Below are 25,575 nucleotides of genomic sequence, written 5' to 3' on the forward strand. Positions count from 1 at the left end.
GTTTCAAATCTAGTACAAAACCTTTGTTCCTAGACTCTACAATCCCGTAGATGAACTCACAGCAAAAACCTTCTACCGCTTCAGAATCTCTGAATTCTTCAATATATGAACGCCACCATTTTTGTTGCACGGATCCCAATACGTGACTAACTCCTTTGCACGAATCTCAGTACGTGACTCACTCACCAACTTGAAGAAGAAGAATGTTGGCTGCAAAGTTCTTCACTTCATCAATAATGAAGATCAAGAAGCACTTGGTTACAACATCTAAGGCGCAAAGACGCAGTACTTCTTTAGAGAGAATAAGGCATTTGTCACTTTTTCTTATATTCTCCTTGTAATAGAAATACTGAATTCTTGTAACCTCGACAGATAGTAGCTATCGAGGAGGTGTCGAACAGGTGTCGAGATTTAATGAATCTTGACAGATAGCAGCTATCGAGGAGGTGTCAAGCAGGTTCGAACCAACTATTTTTAACACACACACACATGGGGAGAAGGGAGAAGGTTTTTTTTTTTTTTTTTTTAAAAATAAATTTATAGTGGTGTATATCCAAAAGATCTACCACACAATAAAGTCCTCCATAATGAGAAAATTAAAGATCTACCACACGTTTGAGGTTAAAAACATTTGAGATGAATAATTTGAACATAAAAAAAATGACTTAATTAAACCACTATTTTCAATTGCAAACCTTAATTATATTATTATTACCATATTTATTGATGAATCATTGGAAATCAGTGGGCTGAAAGGTCTTCGGGTGTTGAAGATCTTGAAGGATGAGTCCTGAAAAACCAAAGAAGATCAGAGAAGACCGGTGGAGGCCGGTCTTGATTCCTCCGATGGTAAAGTTAGTGGATTGAAGAAGAAAAGGAAGCACTTCAAAGACTTCACCAATCTTTTTTTAGAATCTAAAAAGTGTCCATACCTCTGCATAGGAGGGTCTTTATATAGTGTTAGGTTGACGGTTATTTCTCCTATCGTTGTAGAGTTTGGAGGATTCAGAGGTAACTTCCATAACTATAATGGAAGTTACCTCATCGGGACTGGTGTTCAACAGTGAACAGATGGCTTGCTTCGCAACAACGTAATTCTGGGTTTTTGGAAGTGTCATGACTCTTGGTGAACCTTGTTCATCCATCATTAAGGACGGACGAGGTTCGCTGCTAGTACGTCCTCTATTGGACGAGTGAAACAAGGACGAGTGTAAGAGGACGGCAAGAGAGGGACGAGCGTAGCAGCTATTCATTCTCCACTTTGTACGTTGTTATGGACGGCCATATGGACGAGTGATCAGCTTGGCGTTTTTCTTACACTATCATTTATAATTATTATGTTATAAATAGGCTAAGTTGCAAAATACACCCTTAAGGACTTGGGTGTAAACTTCCCCTTGTGCATGTATCTATAAGGTGTAAACTCCCCCTTTGTGCACGTATTGTAATTATATTACCTTTTACAGAATAAATTTTATAAGGACTTGGTGTAAACTCCTTGGTTTACACACTCCAATAAGGACATGTCTCATTATCATATTATTAAAACATAAATACATCTGATCATACAAGATAACATCTCAATAAACACCATATTTTAGTTTTAAGTATAACAAAAGACTGATGTGGTGTTATTAGCTGTGGTAAAATGCAATGAATTTTAAGTAAAAGACTGATGTGACAATTTCTTATTAGATTGTGTGAAACATGAGTTTTGCACTCAATCTTTATCAAATTCAGACTTTACCTTTTAACATTTTCCAAATTGAAGTAATAAGGAATGAATAAGCTATACTATCTCTCTCCCTTTCTCTCTCAAATTTATGTAAAAGAAAGTGAAGACACTAGCAATAAAATCATGGTTGATGTCATGATCCTTATAGTTTAATGACATTACTTGGTCTCTTTTTTTTAAGGAGAACTAGGGTTTAAATCCCCTTATACACTTGTAACAATTTAATTATTCTAAAAGTTTTGTAATTGAATGAGAATAGCCTGCTCTTATTTATGATGAAAACCAAGGTTCAAGGTTATTCATTTTCATTGTTATACCTATCAAATTATTAAAAAAAAATTGACAAGAATTCTAGAGTTGTTAATTAAACTGTTAAAGGAAAATTTATTTGAGATCAGCAAACACCTTGTGGCTGTAGTTTAGTGGTAAGAATTCCACGTTGTGGCCGTGGAGACCTGGGCTCGAATCCCAGCAGCCACATTTATATTTTAATGCTTGTATTATTTACTTTTAAAAAACCCTAGGTTATATTTTGGACTTAGGAAGTTAGGTCCCTCAATTTTTTGGGTCAGATCCATAGGCCCATCATTGATTAGAGCAATTCTTCATTAACTCCGAAAACAACGATATCCTTTTTTTTTTTCTTTTTTTTGGATGCGAAACAAGTAACGATATCTTGATCGACTGTTATCCCTATGTACATAGACTAGAACGTTCACTAGCTAGTGCCTAGTTGGATAGAATCCATATCCGATTCCCTAGGATCCATAACCTTTATCACATTGTTGATTGTTCTTGGTTTCACAGGTACAATCTCTAATCTATGCCCATTTTATTTTGTTTCTGTTTTCTCTAACAGTTGAATGTCTTTCTTTTTTTTTTTTTTTTTTTTTTTTTTTTTTTTTTTTTCTTTTTTTTTTTTTTTTTTTTTTTTTTTTTTTTTTTTTTGTTTTATTTTTTNTGTTCTTACAAGAGTGGGCGCGGAGTCATTGCTATATGACGCTCCCTTTGTGTGCAAGACATGGTATAGAGCGAGACTTTTTTTTTTTGATAAGATGGTATAGAGCGAGACTTGATCCTTCATGCTGGAAAATTATTCATTTTCAAGAATTTGTTCATCAGCCGCCTTAAGCAGATGAATATTTGAAGTCGATAATCAATCGTGGTCAAGGAAATGCTACTTCAGTCATGCTCCCTACCTCGTGCCCAGATGAGGTGTTAAGATACTTAGCAGACGAGTAAGTTCTAGTTTTATACCTTAATTAACAAAAAAAAAAAAATGTTTGTTTAATCAATCCCATTGTGAACTGCTCACAATGGCTTAATTTAGCCTCCCCTTGCTCACTGTTCTTTTATATATAAGTATATATATGTTATGTGGTATGTGGTGTGGTGTCATGATTGTGCACATGATTAAATGGTTACTTCTAATTAAAGGCTGGTTGGCAATGTTGTTGAGACCTATGAAGCATGGGTGCGTTTGGGACTCGGGTGCGGGTGCGGGACTCGGTAATTTTTGAAAAAGGTAGGTGCGGGTGTGGTGGGACTCGGCGATTAAAAAATTATTAAATTTTTTATTTGTATATTTTATATATTGCTAAGCATGCTTTTTTATATAATAATAATAGAATACTCATATAATAATAATAATAATGTACAAAATAAAGAAGGGGGGGGGGAGATATGGCTCATGTACTAGTGGTTCAGACGTTCAGTGGCTTAATGTAAAAAACAAAAAATAATAATAATAAAAAATAAAAGAAGAAGAAGAAGGGAGGAGATGTGGCTCATGTGAGAGGCACAAAAAACAAAATAAGCCTTTGCCCAAAGCATTTAACAATCTTTAAAAAAAAAAAAAAACAAAACTTATAAAAAAAATAAAAAAAACAGAACGGCAAAAAAGAGGAAGAAGAAGACGAAAAAGCAAAAAAGAAGAAGACAAAGAAGTAGAAGAAAGGGGTTAAACTTACCAGCCGAAATACACCAATATTCGACCGATATGATCCAGCCATTTCTGTGGTTTCGGCCGATACGGCCCGAGTTGGTCCGATTTGAGTCGCATCGGCGCGAGTCAGCCCATCCACGTGGCAGGACGCAGCCCGACGTGGCACGGATGCGCGGTCAGCGGCGTCCCTCCCACGTCGCCACGTCTCGTCGAGTCTGACGTGGGTGCGACTCCTCCAGAGCCGTGTCCGTGCATCCCAGGTTGAGACCCAGTCTCATGCTTGTATATAAAGAATCAAAATATGTAGCCAATAGCTAGGATGCACGGACATGGACATAGACATGACTACAGGTACAAAATGAGCCATTAAAAAAAAAAAATTGTAATATAATATGGCAAATAGGACACTGTTATGACTCGGTTACTGCACCCCAAATATATGTGCTTCCTAGGCCAAAAATCCTGAATGATTTTTACGAATTTTTAAACTTAACTTTGCATGAATAGCAAACGTTAATTTACTTTTTCTCACATCCTTGCTGCTGCCCTAATCTTTGCAAGGTGCATATATAGCCATAGGTCATGGTGTAGAAGATTAGCAGATCTTGCTAATAGTACTGAAGAATCCGTATTGACATTGATGCATTTCATTTTCTCCAGGTGCCCTGAGTTGAAGGCTCTATATTTGCCATCTGTGATGCGGAAGAATTCTTCATTTGTTCTGTTAGAAGTCATAAGTAAGTGGAAAAATCTGGAGCTGCTGAAACTTGGAAGTCCTTATAGCGTTAACATGGAAAACATACTTGAAGAAATCAGCCTTCACTGCAAGAATTTCTGTCATTTAGAGATTGTTATTATTGAACTTTTTTGGAGAAAAGTAGCGTCAGCCGTTGTCACCTTTCTGCCATACATGAAGTACTCATAGAGCAGCACCAACAGCCTCTTCAAATTTTTGTACTGTTTGGAGAGTGAACAGTTTATTTTACTTTTTAGTTACTCACTTTTTTAAATACATTTTCCAACAAATTCACTATCAGATTCTCTATCTCATTTAAATATTATTTTTTATTCATTGTTTATTCTTTTTTTAATCATCATTTATTCTTTTTTTAACAACTATATTTTTCAATGAGAAGTGTTATGTTCACAATATTTTACGCAATACTTTCACAACAAAATTTATATGTAAAGTTGGTACTAGTTCTAATTTGAACCCATCACTGAAATTATTTTTTTACTTGCCAATATTAACTAATAACAATCTGTTACTTAAAATTTATTATGAAAATATTGTGGCAGTATTTTTCAATTAGGATTTTTAATTTTTTATATTATTTTTCTTTCTTTCATTTCATTTTCATCCATACACATTTCGTTTCATTTCTTTTTTTCTTTTTTCTTTTTCTTGTTTTTCTCCTCCGCACAAGTGTCCAGTCCTATCTCTATCTCCCCTTCTTTTATTTTCTTTTTCACCTTAAGAACATCCCAGTTCCAGCAACCTCACATTTTGTTCACATCAGAGAGAGAGAGAGAGAGAGAGAGAGAGAGAGAGAGAGAGAGAGAGAGAGAGAGAGAGAGAGAGAGAGAGAGAGAGAGAGGTTGCTGCTCGTCCGCCACCCCACCAACAGTGGAGACTGAGGTCATCGAAAGGACAAAGTAGGTGGAGATTGGCGTTTACCATGTAGCACTACCATGTCCACCGCCCCACTACTGCTCGTCCTCCTCCCCACCACCAGGCTGGGTTAGATTGGCTTGTTCTTTTTTTTTTTTTTTTTTTTTTCATATTTTTTGTTCTGATTCAACTTTATTTTTAGAATTGGATTTTGTTTTGTGTTTTGTGTTTGGATTATGTGAGAAATAGAGAGAATGAGAGAAAAAAGAAATCCGGGGAGAGAGAAAAAATCTTTTTTTTAATTCAACCGGTATTATTTTAAGGGGAAATATTCTTTAGATATGCTATAGTGATTGCTATAGTAGCTCTCCAGGCCTGCAGAGCTACTGTAGCAAATCTAAAAAAAAATTTGTAGGTGGAAAGGCTGTTGGAGGGATTTTTTGTGTGAACAGTGGTTTTTCTCTCCAAAATTTAGAGATAGCCAGACTGTTGGTAATGCTCTTATTCTGAGAGATGGATTCATTGATCAAGAGAGTTTAGAGACAATAACGTCCCCCTTCGAGAACTTGGGTGATAGGTTCAATAAGTTTTAAGGGTGCATGCCATAAATTTAGAAATTCTAAATTTCATCTACCACACTATTGGTCAGTTTGGGTGTCTAGCATGTTCTATGGATAAAGAGTGAAATAGTCTAACCAAAGCTGGTAGGAATCCCTTAGGGTGGCCTCAAAGTATCTGACTATTATCTCTAATATATGTAGTCCTCCCGTCTCACATACATTAGGTTATTAAAGGGAATAATCCTTTAGAAGTGGCCTCAAGATATTGGTAAGAGGTTTCAAATCTAGGATATCATGAGGATTTAAAAACCACTTAACCAACCCCTTGGGTTTCTTATCAAACCGTTGATTAATAGATGATTTGGCTAAATCAAATTACAGCTTGTCCTCCCTCTATTCACCTGGTGAGTTTAAATTCACAGCAACGCATCCCCTTTCTAGACTTTCCTGTGTGCCTTAGCAACTGTTGCCGAAAAACTTCTTCTTCATTTTTTTTTTTTTTTTTGGGGGGGTGGGGGGGTGGGGGTTTAAAAAGAAGATTGACTATATAATTTTATATATGTGAACTGTTCCAAATGTCTTTTAAAAATTAAATATATATGTATATTACCTCCTGTATATATATATATATTATATAGTATTATTATTTTTTAAATATATAATTTTATAAGGAAGTCTAGAGTATATGGTATTACTGCACACTCATTTAAATAGAATTACAATCCTAATATTTATTTATTTTTTTTTTTTGATGGGAAATATGTCAAAAACTTTATTAATTAGAAGAGATAACAACTACATCTTGGTTGAGAGCTTGTTCAAGGAAACAAGGAATCTCTTCAACCCAAACAGACAGGTCTGCAATGCCTAAAGCATGTCTTGCAAGTAAATGGGCTGGCTATTGCCATGACGACCAATATGTGAAAAATCAACACATCTGAAACAATGGGACACGGCTATTGAGCTATAGACCAGCGCTGCTACTGAGGATGGAGGAGGAGACAAGTCTTGAAGAGCATTAATCACGTCAATGAGTCACTCTCAAGAGTGAAATCTTGAATGGACATATCCCTTGCAAAAGAAGACCCAACTCCACAGCTTTAGCTTCAGCTTCGATGGCACCCAAAGGAGCTTCAAGTTTTCTGCTACATGCGCCGATCAGTTGACCCTCAGCATCCCTAATCAAGATCCCCACACCTGCCATACGTTGCTCCTTGAACACAGCACCGTCTACATTAACTTTGTACCGGTTCGGAGAGGGAGGAGTCCATTTTGCAGGTGCAGCTGGTTGCTTCGGGCTTCCAATCTCTTCCACACATGCTTGGTAAGCTTCTAAGTACTCCAACGCCCCTTGTAGCAATGCCTGACCAGATTTCTTCACTCCTCCGTTCCTACACTCATTTCTATTTGACCAGAGCGCCCAAGCCACCACGATAAGCTTCTCCACNAGTAACACACTACTGCTGACAGTTGCATGTGAGTCTTTTTCTCAGTTTCTTTCGTTCCTCTTTGACCCTCTCTCTTTTCCTTGATTTCTTTAAACTTCGAACTTTTCTTCCAATCTTATATGTGATTATTATTGTGTGACTAGTTGGCTAGGCCTAAAGCTAAATCAATACCAAACATCTTAGTCCAAGTGGTAACTCCCATGCACAGAGGGGGCGGGGGGGGTGGGTGGGGTGTGTGGGGTGGTAATAGTAGCCTTCTGTAGATATCCATATTCTATCAATTCTCAAACAAATGGAGGCTAGTTGAGTATTTATTAATATTTTCATGATTTAAGTTGTGCTTTAAGTTCATGACAGCATGGTTGAATTGTGTGTATATATATATATATATATAAACAAATTAATACATTTTAAAATTACTATTAATCTCTTTAAAATTTTAATCCTTGACTGGTCACATTATATCAACTTTATTTTTTTAATTGTCCAAGTGACTAAGTTAGTGAGTTATCCAAGATAACTTTACACACACACACACACACACACACACTATAAAATACACTCTTATTAGTTCCATTTTCAAAAGAGCTTTGCCATCTTTCTTTAATGGTAGTCTTACTATTAAGTGTTAGATAGTTGTTGACATGTCACCCATATATTGCCTACTGTCATAATAGTCACATCATCCATATCTGTTGGATGAAAAACAAAAGCCCAAATCTGAAATGTCCCGAATAGCAGTAGGAATAGGTTGGTGGTGAGAATGAGTTATACAAGGCAGACATTGGAGTAATGCGGACAAAGCTGGGCATGATGAGCTTCTTCGAGCCCAACGGCGAGGTGGTCCCAGTCCCTAGCTACATTGTCGTTAAGGTTAATACCGCTGAGCGAAGGACAAGAAGCTCACAAAGCTAGAGAATTGGGTCATCTACAAAAGGTTAGTGTCATCCCTATGCACCATCTTTGGGAATTCTACTTGGTGCCTATGGAACAGTTTGAACCTAGCAGGCTGCTTGTGTTTGATGACATTTTTAAAAAGGATGATCTTCTTGATGTGGTCGACACACACCACCACAGAAAGAGCTTCCAAAGGCTTCGATTTGTCTTTACCACTTTGATTTTGCAATTTTTTTTTTGGTGCTCAAGATAATAGATCCATCTATGATTCTATATCACACTCTCTCTCTCTCTCTCTCTCTCTCTCTCTCTCTCTCATTTTTAATTATATTTTAAATTTTGGCTAAATGAGAAAAGCCAAGTCAAACTATTTTTGCTAGGTAAATTCATTATAAATACGCTAAGAGGAAACTATTCATTAAGAGTGTGCAGTGAACCCGCCAAAACCAGCTCGACCCAACTCAACCTACTGGATTAGGTCGGTTTTTAAGGGTTGGTGGATTGAGTTAAGTCATGATTTTTTTTCCCCCTATATATAATGGGTCAGGTTGGGTTTGGGTCATGAGATTTACAAATCCGCCTAACCTGACTCGACCCACCTATATTTAATATATTTTTAAATTAAAAAAAAAACATATTAAAGAATATATTATATAATTTTGTCATTTACTTTTTTGCCCTTCTTACTAAATATAACATAAATCCTAAGTTCTTAGTGTTATGCTCTTGATTATTTGTGATTGTATAATTCTAATGCTCAATTTAATAATAATAATAATAATAATAATAATAGTAATTAAAAAAAAAAATTGTCAAACCCATAAGTCCAATCCGACCCAATGCGTTCCACGGGGGTTGGGTTGGGTTAGGGTGAATCCCTGTGATGGGTTGGGTTGAGTTTGACTTTTTTTTTTTTTAAACCCAACATGATGAATTAAGTTGAAAAAACGCCTCAACCCAACCCATACATACCGCTATTGTCCATAAACATGTATAAAAAAAAATTTCCTAAGCGATTTGATACATGTGAAGGCTGCTGCAATGGTGTACGTATATCTCATAATTTTTATAATCCATGATTACACAGCTCATAAGGTCATGATCAATATAATGTATATATATATATATTGATTTGATTGTAAACAAGAATAAAAAGATACTATTCATTGAAAAAAATCATCAAAAAAAGATTTTTTTTGCTAACTCAAAAAAAAAAAAAATATATATAATAATATATATATATATATATATATATATATTATATATATATATATATAAAGTTATTACACTTGCACTCATCCATTACATCAATAACTAGCCTCATCACATGTGCTTCGCGCGTGCGATGATGCCTTTTTTTTTTAGAGGTCTTATTTTGTAGCAGAAAAAAAACTATGTTTTTATTTTATATATATAATTTTTATTTTAAGAATTTAATTTATAAGTGGATAAAGAAATTTGAAAAATCTGCAAGAGAGTAGCCTTATTTTTTAGACAATGTTTTAGTGAGAGTTGAAATTGTATTTTTATCGGATTAGCCTTTAGTTTTGTCTCTACTTAAATATAGGGACGTAGGAGTATTTTTGAACCAAAAAAAAAAATGAGGAATTCAAATAGAGGAAGCCTCTTAAATAGTAGTATAGATAAAACTTTAATTCAAAAAAAAGAAAGGGGGGGTGGGGGAGGGGGGTGGGAAGAAGTTGCTCTATGAAAAAAATTACATTATATTATATAAGGCACTACAGCTATCAAGTAAACATAAATGACTGCTTCAAATCAGACAAATATTATACACTAATTTATAAAGAAAGCAACCAAAATCTTGTAAAAGGCGGATTGTATAACACACATATATCTTCCTTAAGGAAGAACAAAGCGCCAATAGAAATGAAAAGGTTGGTCCACTCTTACCTCAATGAGGCATGGGACGGCTTTCAGGATTCATATAAGCCAGCAATAACAGCTATGAAAGCCCACAACATGAGCATGCTTATTATGGCAGTCCTCAACACCTGGTCACAGTTACCATTTAGGTGAATATCAATCTCATCAGCTGGATAACACACATATATCTTCCCTAAGGAAGAACAAAGCGCCAATAGAAATGAAAAGGTTGGTCCACTCTTACCTCAATGAGGCATGGGACGGCTTTCAGGATTCATATAAGCCAGCAATAACAGCTATGAAAACCCACAACATGAGCATGCTTATTATGGCAGTCCTCAACACCTGGTCACAGTTACCATTTAGGTGCATATCAATCTCATCAGCTGGATACGGTGCAGGTGGATCCTCACCATTACTAACAACTGCGAATGGCTCAAACTTGTTCATCTTATTTGTAAGAGGCTGCTGCCTAAAACAGATGCTGATGGTTGAACATTTTGTGCATGTGCATTTACCATCAAGATATGATGGTAATGTTTGAAGGTACTCAGAGAGAACCTTCTTGTACATCTCCCCTACAATTTTCAACTTTTTCCGAGTGATGGGCTTTAGAACCTGAGAAACAGCCAGAGATTTGAAATCAAAACAAAGCTCATACAAGAGAAGCTGAAAAGCAAAAACATCAAACATTTAAAGACCAATCGTACAAGCTTACTTGAATAAAAGTTTTAGCAATAACTCGAACAACTGGAGGAAGACGAATAACAAACAAACAGCCAAGACGGTTTGGGAAGTGGTCTTGCAGAAGGTAAGAACAGGATCTCAACATTTGCATTGGAATTTTCAAAGGAGATAACCCTTCACAATCCACCAAAACTGTAATTTTCGAATTTTCTGAATCAACTAAATGCAAGACTCCATGCTCTATCTGAGATACTGTAGTTATAACCATTGAATTAGTTACAATACCACATGGAAAACTGATGGGACAAATAGGATAAAAATAAATACATAAATAATAGAATTTTGCAATTTGAGACAAACGTAAATGAGTTGTTTTAAAAAGACTCAAAACCATTTGATAGTAAAGACTTAATTTGGGTTCCTCACTTACAAGAAAAATATATATTAATAGCAGGAAGTTGCACATGAAAATATTAGGCAAAAAGTACTTTTTTGGTTCTCAACTTTTAGGGAAAAATTCATTTTAGTTTTCAGAAAACTAATTGGGTCAATTTAATTCCCAATTTTTTCAACATGTTTCAATGTTACTCACGTTGTCATCGAATCACAGAAATTACTGAGTTGATGGTAACTTGGGGTTGTAGTTTTCCTCTTGTTTTGGAGTATGTTTGGTTGCTAAGAAAAATTTTGAACGAAAGAAAAGGAAACGAACAGAAAATCTGGAATTTGTGTTTTGTGCTGTATCAATTGGGATTTGATTTAGAATTGTGATTTTATTAGGGAGAGGTTTTTGGAAATTGTTGGTACTTGGTTGGCTTGAACAAAATTAGTTTTTCTTTGATTTTCTTGAACTTTCTGGAGAAACAAACAAGAGATTACATGTTGGTAAAAAAAAAAAAAAAATTGAATTTTTTTTAATGTGACTTGTCTAAAACTCTAAATTGTGCCACAGAAGCAGCTAAAGTGTCTATTTTATTAGCATTTTATTAGACAAATCAGCTAAATTGTGCCACAGAAGCAGCTAAAGTGATACATAAGCATTTTATTAGACAAATCAGCTGGTCCCATGAATCAGACGACTACAAAGGTAATATTGAACATGTTTTTAAAAAAAAAAAAGAACTAAACTGACACAATTAATTTAGTAAAGACCAAAATGAAATCAATCAATCAATCAATCAATCAATCTATATATATATATAAGTAGGGACTTCATGTGGGAGAAGAAGAGGTTCTACATTCTTTTCATTTAAACTTCCACCTCATCAATAATGAATATATATGCCAAAGTAATAATGAATGGCAAATGCATTTATTTCAATGTATTAATAAAGTTCAAAGAATTTGCATGTCTCTCTCTCTCTTGGTGCTGACTCCAAGCAACTCTTAGGTGCTGACTCCTAAGGTTTATTCTTGATTCTATTGTTGTTTATTTGTTCCATTGAAATAGTGTGATTGTCCTACGTCACCACTAAACTTAAAGTTTGTCATCGTAGCCTGTTAACCTTAGTAGCCTAAGGTTTTACCATGTGACACATTCTTAGAGAATAAAGCAAATTCAAAAAATATCCAACAAAAACAATTTAACAAGCAATCAAGAATGTAAAAAGAATAATAATTTTTTTTTTTTGATAAGTAATAAAGATTTATTGATATAAAAAAAGAAAAGAAAAAGAGACTCAAGTAAATAGGGAGTATACAGGAGTGTACATATCAAATACAAAAATTATATAAATCAAGTAAATCCAAAATTGAAAAAAAAGGGTTGGTTTCTCCACACTGAGAACCAGTCCAATAAGGTTATAAAAAATAAATGCTTGAGATCAGGCACAAAATGCTCACTGCTTTCAAAACACCTACTATTCTTTCTTTCCAAATACACCACATCAAACAATGAGGAACAACAATTCATATATATCCATTACGATGGCAACCAAATCGACCTTGCCAACAAGCACAAAGCTCAACAACAGACATTGGCATAACCCAACAAACTCCAAATAAACCAAAAACCATATCCCACAACTCCAAAGCAACCGGATAATGAAGGAATAGATGGTCAACAGTTTCACTATTACACTTGCACAGATAACACCAATTCTGTTCTTAAGTTAGAAAAGTAATTAAGTATTTACCAATTTACTCTAAATTATATGTTCATATTCTAAATTATATTTACCGAGTTAAGTAATTAAATATTTACTAGTTAGAAAAGTAATTATATGTTCATATTCTAAATTATATTAATCTTAAAAAGTTTAAATTTTCCCTTTATCTAATGGCATGTGAATAATTGAAGCTTAGTCCTCAAATATTATAGTACTTAGTAAGTATTATAGATTAGTCATAAAGATAATTTCTTATCAACTATTTCAAAATAAACTCATAGTATACACGGGCATCGCGTAGGAGATTGAATAGTTCACACTAAAAAGTCATTCCCCCGCCCCCCCCAAACCCTATTTTCCCCTCCCCTTTCCATCCCCTCCCAAATCACCCCAACCAAACGGGCCCTAAAAGTTGAGAAACAAAGAGTGATTTTTGCCAAAAAAATTATTATTTGCTCCAAACAATTGTTTGCTACATTATCAAAAAATTCTATTTAAAAAAAAAAAAAAAAATTGTTGTCAAACTTGACGTACTAACTGAGTCAATGATGCTTTGAATACCATATAATTGACTGCCAAATCTATAGTTCTTTACTTGAACTAAAGACTAAATCTCTCCAATATCAGGAGTGGTACTGAACGAAGCTTGTTGATGGGCTGGTGCTCTAAAATATAAAACAGCTTTCCATCAATGGACAGATCATTGTCACGGACTACGCACAGCACGAGGCTTAATGATATTGACCACACGTTGGATAAAGTAAATTACAATGGGCACGTCCTATGGAACTTGATAGGGACTCACCCATTTTTCAACATTATCAAAAAATTCTATTTAAAAAAAAAAAAAAATTGTTGTCAAACTTGACGTACTAACTGAGTCAATGATGCTTTGAATGCCATATAATTGACTGCCAAATCTATAGTTCTTTACTTGAACTAAAGACTAAATCTCTCCAATATCAGGAGTGGTACTGAACGAAACTTGTTGATGGGCTGGTGCTCTAAAATATAAAACAGCTTTCCATCAATGGACAGATCATTGTCACGGACTACGCACAGCACGAGGCTTAATGATATTGACCACACGTTGGATAAAGTAAATTACAATGGGCACGTCCTATGGAACTTGATAGGGACTCACCCATTTTTCATCCAACAAGTGCAAACAAATCTATACAACATATAGGCTAGCACGATTCAACCTTTTCTTTTCACAAGTAATAATAAATTTATTAAAACAAGTGAAATATATCATTTTTTTTAATGACATTGGACCCACCCCTGTGGAGTAAATCACCGATACATGACCCCACCCGCCACAACCTTGTATTGGGTAATCTAAGGAAACTCCTAGTTGGGATTGAACCTAGTATGTTTGGGTCTACAGTTCATCTCCAGCCTCCAACCACTAGGCTACACCCTGACGGGTCAAAAGAACTATGGCATATACGCAAACTGTGAACCTAAAATAGCACAATTCAACTTTTACTTCAATTGGTGAAACAAAATAATACACAAATACAGACACTTATATTTGTAAAATAAATGATAATAAAAAAAATAAGCTAAAAAAAACCATTTTTTTCCCTTTAAATAGCATCTTATCATAATTCTTCACTATAATTCTTATATAAGATATTCTTAACTTATCAAAAACTTAAATTGTTATAAAGACATTATCACATTAAAAAATGAGTGATGCCCTATTAATCTTGAATCTTGATGGGACATAGTCCTTTATAGTCTCTTCCTATATATCAAGATATTATTAGACTCAACAGAGGTTAGTTTGACATGTGGTCACTTCCTTATTTTTCAACTGGGAGAAAATGGGAGAAACCATAGGAGATACATGGTAACCAAAACATTTACCAGAGAGGGAAAAAAAAACATACTGACTGCTTGAGCAAAGCGAGGTTTGTCATGAGATTTCAAGGTGGCACAAGCAAGTCCAAGCCGTACTATGAGACAAGGTTGATGCCTCACATCATATCCATGCCAAAAAACCATATCCGACCAAACCTCAAGTTCTTGTGCTGAAAGGATTCCATAAGTCTCCCTCCAACGGATTGTCTTCTTAATTGATGAGAGCAAGCATGTAAAGTCACCATTAGCGGCACTGTAAAATCTATGGAGCTCATCTTCATTAATTCTGCATAAACACAATTATGTCATGGTCCACTGCAGCAAGAGAAGCCAAGAAATTCAAATATAAATATGCTAACTTAAAAAACATCATGCTATTTCCCAGATTCATACCTGAGAGGTTATTTTACATCAAAGAGATGAAGCATAAGAGACTTTTTCAGTTAAACTACCAATATAAATATAAATATATATATATATATATATATTTCTAAATGATATTGTTTTTGGAGAAGGTTAATAGCTCAAATGTGATGAATCTAGACAGACGGATGACATTGATGGTGAATATGTAGTGGAGGGTGTAAATTGTAACTTTTTAGATAAGAGATTAAAATGATATTGGGCCCATTCTTGGAGGGACTAAAATGTACTTTGCCAAAATAATACCAAAACCATATGCAAAAAATAAAATGCTCACTGAAGTATTATACAATATATTAGTATTATATAATAAAAGACAGGAATTTTAATAGGATAGTGCTTACATCATAATCCCTCTGCACTGTGTTTATTAAAAACAGAAACATTAGGTGTGTCACATAATAATGATAATTGTTCAAATATGAAAATCACCCAATTACCTTTCTGGCAAAGTAATCCCTCGAATTTCAAGCTCCTTATAGAGTTGTATCAACCAAGTTTCAGATGCCAAACTTTGAGAAGATCCATCAGAAGTCCTGGAAATTTAATGAAAACTATAATAAATAACTCAGAAAATAAATTGTAAAGATATTTATGTATACACATATATACACACACACACTAGTCTGTAACCCATGCAATGCACCAGAAAGAGAGAAAATTTTCTAGTATGTTTGACTTTCTGGTGCATTGCATGTGTTACCAACTAGTGTGTGTATAAAAATATATGTGTGTATGCATAAATATAACTCAGCATGTCTATATATATATATATTTTGATAAATAACAAAATATCATTAATCAAAAAGACCTAGGTACACTGGGAGTGTACATGGATAGAAGTACATCAAGATCGTAAATTACAATGATCAAGCATAACAAAAAGATTAGAACAAGAAAAAGTAGAAAAAAGTCAAAAACAGGACACCAATCAGACATGCTGCGTAACTCAGCATATCTATACTTAATGTCATATATTTTGTTCATAGCCGATCTTAAGACTCAAAAAAGGACATGGGTTGTGGTTGATTGATGGCCAATGTAAAATTTAGTCACTCTATTATGAAATATGCTATAAAAAGCTCAAATGGATTTAGGTATCTAATCCAACACCAAGTAATATATTACCTAGTAAAATCAAATCCTAAGAACCATGAAAAGTCTGATCAAGTTCAGCCAGCTCTAGATCCAATCACTGACTTCTATATTCAAATCTCATGAGTTGACATTGAAATCCCAACTTTCTAATAATATGAGATCCCAAGAGTTGACCAAATTTGAAAATGGAATGAACATTTTTCTCAATGCGAACACGAAAACTTCACAATCTATAATAATATGAAAAGGGCGTTGTCACTCAAGTCACCTATCTTAACAGTTCAGGTAGGAACCTCAAACATCATCAGAAATCTGCAATTCCAGTCAATCAAATTAAGCTGATCCTAATAAACTTTAAAGTAGTAAAGCATTTGAACTAAATCAGATTGCCTATCACCAACAGTCATCTTTTAGTTTTCTTAATAGACAAAATTTCAAACTTATAAGCACCATCCTGCTTAATTATATACCTTGTATCTAGATTAGACTGTTCAGAGGACTGCTCCAAATGCTGTTCTGAATGTGTATGAGAATCACCAACACCATCTGAGGTTCCACTGCTACACTCAGATTGATCAGAGAAAACTGTTGCAATTGAAAGGACTAGAATAGGCCTTGACAGTGCCTGCAAGCATGATATTTAAAATATTAAAAAAACCTGAAGAGCAGCAAATTTAAAAGAATTTGGAGAAGACAAGAAATAGAAAGCCATGCAATGGACATACCTGCATGCCTCCCACCAAATTCTTGAAGGGAGCCCATCTTTGAATCCACTTAAATGGTGGATAGCAAAGAATTTGCAGAGTCTGAAGACCATGCCATGCAAATGGACATTTGGCCATTGAGAACCTCCGTACTGTCTCCAATGCAGCAACTTTGAGCAAAAACACTGCTGCATGACCGACTGCATCACTTCTAAATATACCATGGCTTACTGAAGCTATGTGCCTAAAAGCATTCTGTGGAGAAGCTCTATGGCAAGAAGCAACTAAACTTCCTTTATACACCTTTTTCTCAGGTACGGCACTAGTTGCTTCAGAGCTTCCGCTCAATTGAGAACTATTCAAAGAGTCACCCATTTAGAAGAATTGAAACAAGCTCACGATTCTCAATCCACCAGTACTCTACAGAGTAACTTTGACCATTTATTTACTTAAACTGACGGAACCCCTGGAATCATCATGAGGAGTTACTTTAATTATGATACATTGATAACAGTAAAATCGCAGAGCCGCCGATCTCAGGGTGCTAAATATCTAGCCTTTGATTTTGGTTAACAAAGCAAGTACAATTATCAGCCTGAAAAAAGGATTGACAAAATCAGCATCTGCAAAATAGAATAATTGGTTAAACTTACATATACAGCAGGCCCTCACTCATCTTTGACCAAGGTGGAGATATAACATGCAATAATATCAAAGAGTATTAAGGGAAAGTGTTCATCATTTTCCTTCTCACAAACTCAATTCATATATTTGCATGAAAATACCTAAACAAGCTAAACAGACAATTAACTCCCATGAGAAAGAACAATTCTCTAAATGGTTTGAATTGAATATAATGATTTGATTTGTCAACTACTCTTAAATCACTTACCAAGTTTGCAGAGATAAATCCAAATATGTCAATATATAATTCTTTACACACATAATTATCCTCTTGGCTGTGTGGCTCATTGGCATAACTTTTGATTAAGAATAAATTTTCAGTGTAGCAACTAGATTAAAAAAATAAATAAATAAAAATCTTTATTTTCACTACAATAGACAATGAAAATACTACAGAAATGAAAAACTTAAGATATTTCCTATTAAAATTTTTTTTTCTTTGCTTCAAAGAAAGAGAAAGAAAGCCAGAAATTATCAGAAACATTTAGTAATCACAAAGCTGAATAGTTATTTAAACTTATAAACATCTCAAATTACATATATATTATAATCAACACACCAAAAGCCTAACCATTTTTTAGTGAACAAAAAAAAAAAAAAAAGAACACTAATTTATTCGCATTCTATGTACAATCAGCGGATTGCGATTAACAACAGGCTCCAATGTCAGTGTTAATTCGCGATCACACATGCTAATGCATTCATAATTACACGATTTATTCCAAGAATAATTCAATCAAAATAACAAACAAACCAAGCAAATTCTTCAAACTAGTAACAAAACGATCAAACTAGTAACAAAACGAAGTAGAAATTAGCGAACTAGGATAATCAGACCTGGAAATCTTCTCGTAGTCCCGAAATTGTAAAGAACGATTTCTATATTGGGAGGATCACATCACACGGAGCTAGGGTTTGGTAGATTTGGCACTCTGCGAAACAGAGAGAGAGTGTGTGTTGCCATATCGGTTTTTTCGGTGTTGTATTTATTATTGAGCTTTTTATTATGAATTGCGATCATTTCTGTGAGAGAAAGATTCGTCTTTGTTTATTCTGTGAACGGTAGAAATTGAGAGAATGGAGTGGGCGGGGCCGCACGTGTCTCTCTGAGCCCGCCTACTCTTTGATACGTGTTCGGTGGAAAACTTGACCGGCGAGTATTTTATTTTTTATTAGTCAATTTTTTATTATTGAAAGATAGAATTTTAACAGCCAAATTTGCAAAAGGGTTAGGTCGTGTTTTTGTTTTTTATTTATTTATTTTTTGAAGGTGGTTAGGTTGTGTCCAATCGTGAGACAAAGCTTAGTACTCGTTTGGATACTGTGTTTTAAATCAACGTCTACGGCTGGCATTTGTAGCTCATGGGCCCACGGCTACAGTAGCTAAAATATCACGCGTAAAATTGAAAAATGCATTTTTCAATAGATCTTATGCATTGTTTATGGGATCTACAAATTTTTTTTTAGCAAAATTTTTATTAAAAATGGATCCTACAGCATTATTTATACATTTAAAAATTATTTTGTTACAATGTTTTCAGTTTTCAATTTTCAACATTAAGCGGTATTATAATAATTTATTTTATTTTTATTTTACACAACAATTTTTAAAAACATCTCACATCAGAATATCTATTTCATACTACATTTTATTAAAATATTTTTTTTCCCAAATTATAGCTCTTTCTTCCTCAAATAAATCACCAAGCTTAATGCCAAACAAGCACAAAAAAATAAAAAGAAGCCAGTCAAAAGCTCAATGCAACGCCCAAACAAAACCTATACATTTTATCATTAATCCTAGCAAACCACAAAGTTCTCAAATATCAAATACCCAAATCAAATCTAACCCAAAACAAATACAAAAGTCAAATATTAAAACGCGCGCGCACGCATACACACATCTCAATTGCCCAAGTCACTTTCTTGCTAGATGTTTTGGAGTCAAGTGGAGTTGGTCAAAGCAATAGTGGCAGTGATTGTGTTCATTGCAATGGTATAGTTGAGATATGGGTTTTTCTTTATGGGGTCGGTCTTGACTATAGGTTTGTGTAGTTGAAGTATTTGATGTTAAGTTTGTGTGTAAAATTTTTTTTTGGGGGCAAATTTGTATAGAAGTATTTTATGGTGAGTATGTGTGGGGATTATGTGTTTGGAGAGCATATCTAATGAGATAATGAAATATGAAATACAAAATAAACAGTAACGGTATATATTTACACGGTTATTGTAATAGCAATGGATATTTAGACAATGTTAGCTTTACTAATGTGAGAGATTTTTGAGGTAAAATTGACCACTTTTTTATATTTCCTAATGACCGGTGTAACTTTAAGTAATGTTATACTACTGAATAAGTAATGGACTCACCATTATCTCTCCACCAACCACAACTCGACACATGGGCGAGTTGTGCCACAAGTTGTGGCACTAGCAACGCTCATTAAAATCAAATAGAAAAGCAAGTTAAAGCTAATGCATGAAGAGAAAGCAAGCTGATGCAAATGGTGATGGTGGCAGTTGGTCCGCTAAAGAGAAATAGAAGAAGACGGTTGTGCTAATCCAGAGAATATAAGAAGAAGAAGAAGAGGATGTTGATTCTGGTCTGGAGACTAGCGAGAGAAGAATAAGAAAAACTTCTTAAAATTTGTGCCGGTCTGGTTTTGATTTACCGATTGAAATGCCCATTTTCCCGATACATTCGGTATTTGGGGCAATACATTTTCTATGGTTTTTTTTTTGGGTGTATTGGTTCACTGATCGGTATGACAAATACCAGCTAGTATGATAAGATATATCAAACTAGGACAAAACTTAGATACAGCACCTTATGTGCCGTTTTTTATGTTTTCCTCTTAAGATTCTGCTATGTGGCTACTTAATTTAAAAGTACACTTCCATCCCATGAGAAAAAAATCTACATAGTAGAATCTTAAAAAGGGAACTTAAGGAATAACACCTAACTCTTGCCCATCAAACTAGGGGTGTGGGCAGTTCGATCAATGTGATTTTTTCCTAAAATTATCACTGAACCGATAGGGATCAGTTTTCCCATAACCAGAACCGATGATTACTGACAAGTATCAGTTTTTCGACCTATAGCGATGCCGTTTTTTGTGGTCGGTTTCATTGATTTTGTCGGGTTGAAATATATAAAAAAATGTTAGTCATTAGACTTGATGAATCCTATGATATCAGTGGGCTAAAAGTCTCGGACGTTGATGATTTAGTGATCGAGTCCTGAGAAAACAAACACAGAATCAGAGAAGACTGGTGGAAGCCAACCAAGAAACCTTTGATGGCAAAGTTAGTTGTTTTCTTTTATAATTCCAAGTATATTGGAAGTATCAGAATACCTTCCCTCTCCTTGGTAATAATTTATATAGCATGCGGGGAATGGTTATTTATTTGGTAACCGTTCCTATTGTTGAGGAGTGCGAAAAATTCGGGGGTAACTTCCATAACTGCTATGGAAGTTAAATTATTTGTGTCTGCGCTCTACAACCCTTGGGTTTAGCTCGTAATGATCTGACTTCTTGCATGCCTGATAGAAATTTGAGTTGTCTAAGACTCAACATGCTCAAGACATAACAACTTTGTCCCTGTTCCAAGGACGGATGGATGAGCATGTTATGGACGAGCATGTTCCTAAGTCCGTCTTTTCTTTGGACGACATATAAGGACGAGACATGCTTCGTGGATTTTTATTACTACATCAAGACTCATTACTCAATCACAATTAGGTCCAAATATAACAATAAGATAATAATTTTTTTGACCAAATAAATGTTTTACAATGAATAATCTTATTAGAAATATTTTTATATTTTATATTATCAATATCTTAAGTTAAGCCAGCATTAGTGCTTTAGTGAGAAAAAAAAAAGGTCAGTACTAGTGCAAGCCAATTGGAAAGTGTAAATCATGTGAACCACAAAAGTTTAGAGCATTCGCATCAGTATGATCACAAATTATTAAAAAAAATGTGCAGTGGGTTTCTGTTTTTGTTTTTTCAAATCAATGTGGCACTTTAAGCTTTATAAAATTAAATAAAATAAATTTTTTTAAAAAATGGTTGATAACTTAGAAGTCAAGTGTCCGTTTGATAGAGGAGTTTAAGTAATATTATTTGTAATTTTTTGAAATACATATAAGTAAAAAAAATATAAAAATACGTATAATATTGTTTAAAAATTGAAAAATATATATATCTTAACTACTCAATTAAACAGGGCCCAAAACGTTTGAGTCAGGCAAGAGAGACTAGGTTCTTGACCGTGGTCAAACCCGAAATGGCACTGCATTGTCTTCCATTTCCATCCATGATACTGGCTTCCATCTCCACCGTTCCATTTGCCGTTAGTGCAGATCCACGGACAGAATTAAACAGAGGATCAATTTTCAGTTTTCTAACTTTTTTTAGTTGTATTAGTACCACATAATTGAGCACAATTTTACGTCACAACTTGCAACGTGGCGGGTTGTGGCACAAATTTTTTTTTTTTTTCTTTTCTAAATAAATTTTCAGTGTAGCAACTAGATTAAAAAAAAAAAAAAAAAAAAAAAATCTTTATTTTCACTACAATAGACAATGAAAATACTACAGAAATGAAAAACTTAAGATATTTCCTATTAAATTTTTTTTTTCTTTGCTTCAAAGAAAGAGAAAGAAAGCCAGAAATTATCAGAAACATTTAGTAATCACAAAGCTGAATAGTTATTTAAACTTATAAACATCTCAAATTACATATATATTATAATGAACACACCAAAAGCCTAACCATTTTTTAGTGAACAAAAAAAAAAAAAAAAGAACACTAATTTATTCGCATTCTATGTACAATCAGCGGATTGCGATTAACAACAGGCTCCAATGTCAGTGTTAATTCGCGATCACACATGCTAATGCATTCATAATTACACGATTTATTCCAAGAATAATTCAATCAAAATAACAAACAAACCAAGCAAATTCTTCAAACTAGTAACAAAACGATCAAACTAGTAACAAAACGAAGTAGAAATTAGCGAACTAGGATAATCAGACCTGGAAATCTTCTCGTAGTCCCGAAATTGTAAAGAACGATTTCTATATTGGGAGGATCACATCACACGGAGCTAGGGTTTGGTAGATTTGGCACTCTGCGAAACAGAGAGAGAGTGTGTGTTGCCATATCGGTTTTTTCGGTGTTGTATTTATTATTGAGCTTTTTATTATGAATTGCGATCATTTCTGTGAGAGAAAGATTCGTCTTTGTTTATTCTGTGAACGGTAGAAATTGAGAGAATGGAGTGGGCGGGGCCGCACGTGTCTCTCTGAGCCCGCCTACTCTTTGATACGTGTTCGGTGGAAAACTTGACCGGCGAGTATTTTATTTTTTATTAGTCAATTTTTTATTATTGAAAGATAGAATTTTAACAGCCAAATTTGCAAAAGGGTTAGGTCGTGTTTTTGTTTTTTATTTATTTATTTTTTGAAGGTGGTTAGGTTGTGTCCAATCGTGAGACAAAGCTTAGTACTCGTTTGGATACTGTGTTTTAAATCAACGTCTACGGCTGGCATTTGTAGCTTGTGGGCCCACGGCAACAGTAGCTAAAATTTCACGCGTAAAATTGAAAAATGCATTTTTCAATAGATCTTATGCATTGTCTATGGGACCTACAAATCTTTTTTTTAGCAAAATTTTTATTAAAAATGGATCCTACAGTATTATTCATATATTTAAAAATTATTTTGTTACAATGTTTTCAGTTTTCAATTTTCAACATTAAGCGGTATCATAATAATTTATTTTATTTTTATTTTACACAACAATTTTTAAAAACATCTCACGTCAGAATATCTATTTCATACTACATTTTATTAAAATATTTTTTTTCCCAAATTATATCTCTTTCTTCCTCAACCAAATCACCAAGCTTAAGTTTCTCAAAAAAAAAAAAAAAAAATCACCAAGCTTAATGCCAAACAAGCACAAAAAAATAAAAAGAAGCCAGTCAAAAGCTCAATGCAACGCCCAAACAAAACCTATACATTTTATCATTAATCCTAGCAAACCACAAAGTTCTCAAATATCAAATACCCAAATCAAATCTAACCCAAAACAAATACAAAAGTCAAATATTAAAACGCGCGCGCACGCATACACACATCTCAATTGCCCAAGTCACTTTCTTGCTAGATGTTTTGGAGTCAAGTGGAGTTGGTCGAAGCAATAGTGGCAGTGATTGTGTTCATTGCAATGGTATAGTTGAGATATGGGTTTTTCTTTATGGGGTCGGTCTTGACTATAGGTTTGTGTAGTTGAAGTATTTGATGTTAAGTTTGTGTGTAAAATTTTTGTTTGGGGGCAAATTTGTATAGAAGTATTTTATGGTGAGTATGTGTGGGGATTATGTGTTTGGAGAGCATATCTAATGAGATAATGAAATATGAAATACAAAATAAACAGTAACGGTATATATTTACACGGTTATTGTAATAGCAATGGATATTTAGACAATGTTAGCTTTACTAATGTGAGAGATTTTTGAGGTAAAATTGACCACTTTTTTATATTTCCTAATGACCGGTGTAACTTTAAGTAATGTTATACTACTGAATAAGTAATGGACTCACCATTATCCCTCCACCAACCACAACTCGACACATGGGCGAGTTGTGCCACAAGTTGTGGCACTAGCAACGCTCATTAAAATCAAATAGAAAAGCAAGTTAAAGCTAATGCATGAAGAGAAAGCAAGCTGATGCAAATGGTGATGGTGGCAGTTGGTCCGCTAAAGAGAAATAGAAGAAGACGGTTGTGCTAATCCAGAGAATATAAGAAGAAGAAGAAGAGGATGTTGATTCTGGTCTGGAGACTAGCGAGAGAAGAATAAGAAAAACTTCTTAAAATTTGTGCCGGTCTGGTTTTGATTTACCGATTGAAATGCCCATTTTCCCGATACATTCGGTATTTGGGGCAATACATTTTCTATGGTTTTTTTTTTGGGTGTATTGGTTCACTGATCGGTATGACAAATACCAGCTAGTATGATAAGATATATCAAACTAGGACAAAACTTAGATACAGCACCTTATGTGCCGTTTTTTATGTTTTCCTCTTAAAATTATGCTATGTGGCTACTTAATTTAAAAGTACACTTCCATCCCATGAGAAAAAAATCTACATAGTAGAATCTTAAAAAGGGAACTTAAGGAATAACACCTAACTCTTGCCCATCAAACTAGGGGTGTGGGCAGTTCGATCAATGTGATTTTTTCCTAAAATTATCACTGAACCGATAGGGATCAGTTTTCCCATAACCAGAACCGATGATTACTGACAAGTATCAGTTTTTCGACCTATAGCGATGCCGTTTTTTGTGGTCGGTTTCATTGATTTTGTCGGGTTGAAATATATAAAAAAATGTTAGTCATTAGACTTGATGAATCCTATGATATCAGTGGGCTAAAAGTCTCGGACGTTGATGATTTAGTGATCGAGTCCTGAGAAAACAAACACAGAATCAGAGAAGACTGGTGGAAGCCAACCAAGAAACCTTTGATGGCAAAGTTAGTTGTTTTCTTTTATAATTCCAAGTATATTGGAAGTATCAGAATACCTTCCCTCTCCTTGGTAATAATTTATATAGCATGCGGGGAATGGTTATTTATTTGGTAACCGTTCCTATTGTTGAGGAGTGCGAAAAATTCGGGGGTAACTTCCATAACTGCTATGGAAGTTAAATTATTTGTGTCTGCGCTCTACAACCCTTGGGTTTAGCTCGTAATGATCTGACTTCTTGCATGCCTGATAGAAATTTGAGTTGTCTAAGACTCAACATGCTCAAGACATAACAACTTTGTCCCTGTTCCAAGGACGGATGGATGAGCATGTTATGGACGAGCATGTTCCTAAGTCCGTCTTTTCTTTGGACG

General features: G+C 34.4%; 1 protein-coding gene, 1 non-coding gene and 1 pseudogene across 2 annotated transcripts; 2 read left to right on the forward strand and 1 right to left on the reverse strand.

Annotated features, from left to right (window-relative positions):
* The first annotated feature begins 1,029 nt into the window (after window positions 1-1,029).
* LOC112026124 (uncharacterized) lies at window positions 1,030-4,605 on the forward strand (annotated as a pseudogene).
* On the forward strand, window positions 2,144-2,215 carry TRNAH-GUG (transfer RNA histidin (anticodon GUG)). The gene has a single exon. It is a non-coding gene; the product is annotated as a tRNA-His (tRNA).
* A 5,298-nt stretch (window positions 4,606-9,903) lies between the features above and the next one.
* On the reverse strand, window positions 9,904-18,798 carry LOC112026146 (uncharacterized). The gene is made up of 8 exons (XM_024058829.2): window positions 18,492-18,798; window positions 16,992-17,565; window positions 16,737-16,891; window positions 15,609-15,704; window positions 14,775-15,031; window positions 10,800-11,020; window positions 10,326-10,699; window positions 9,904-10,209 (listed from the first exon to the last, which is right to left on the reverse strand). The coding sequence occupies exons 2-7, from the start codon at window positions 17,343-17,345 to the stop codon at window positions 10,349-10,351; spliced, it is 1,434 nt and encodes a 477-aa protein (XP_023914597.1). The 5' UTR covers window positions 17,346-17,565; window positions 18,492-18,798; the 3' UTR covers window positions 9,904-10,209; window positions 10,326-10,348.
* Window positions 18,799-25,575: the final 6,777 nt, after the last annotated feature.

Source organism: Quercus suber, unplaced genomic scaffold (assembly GCF_002906115.3).
Source record: "Quercus suber isolate HL8 unplaced genomic scaffold, Cork oak 2.0 scaffold_129, whole genome shotgun sequence".
In the NCBI taxonomy this organism is placed as follows: Eukaryota; Viridiplantae; Streptophyta; class Magnoliopsida; order Fagales; family Fagaceae; genus Quercus; species Quercus suber.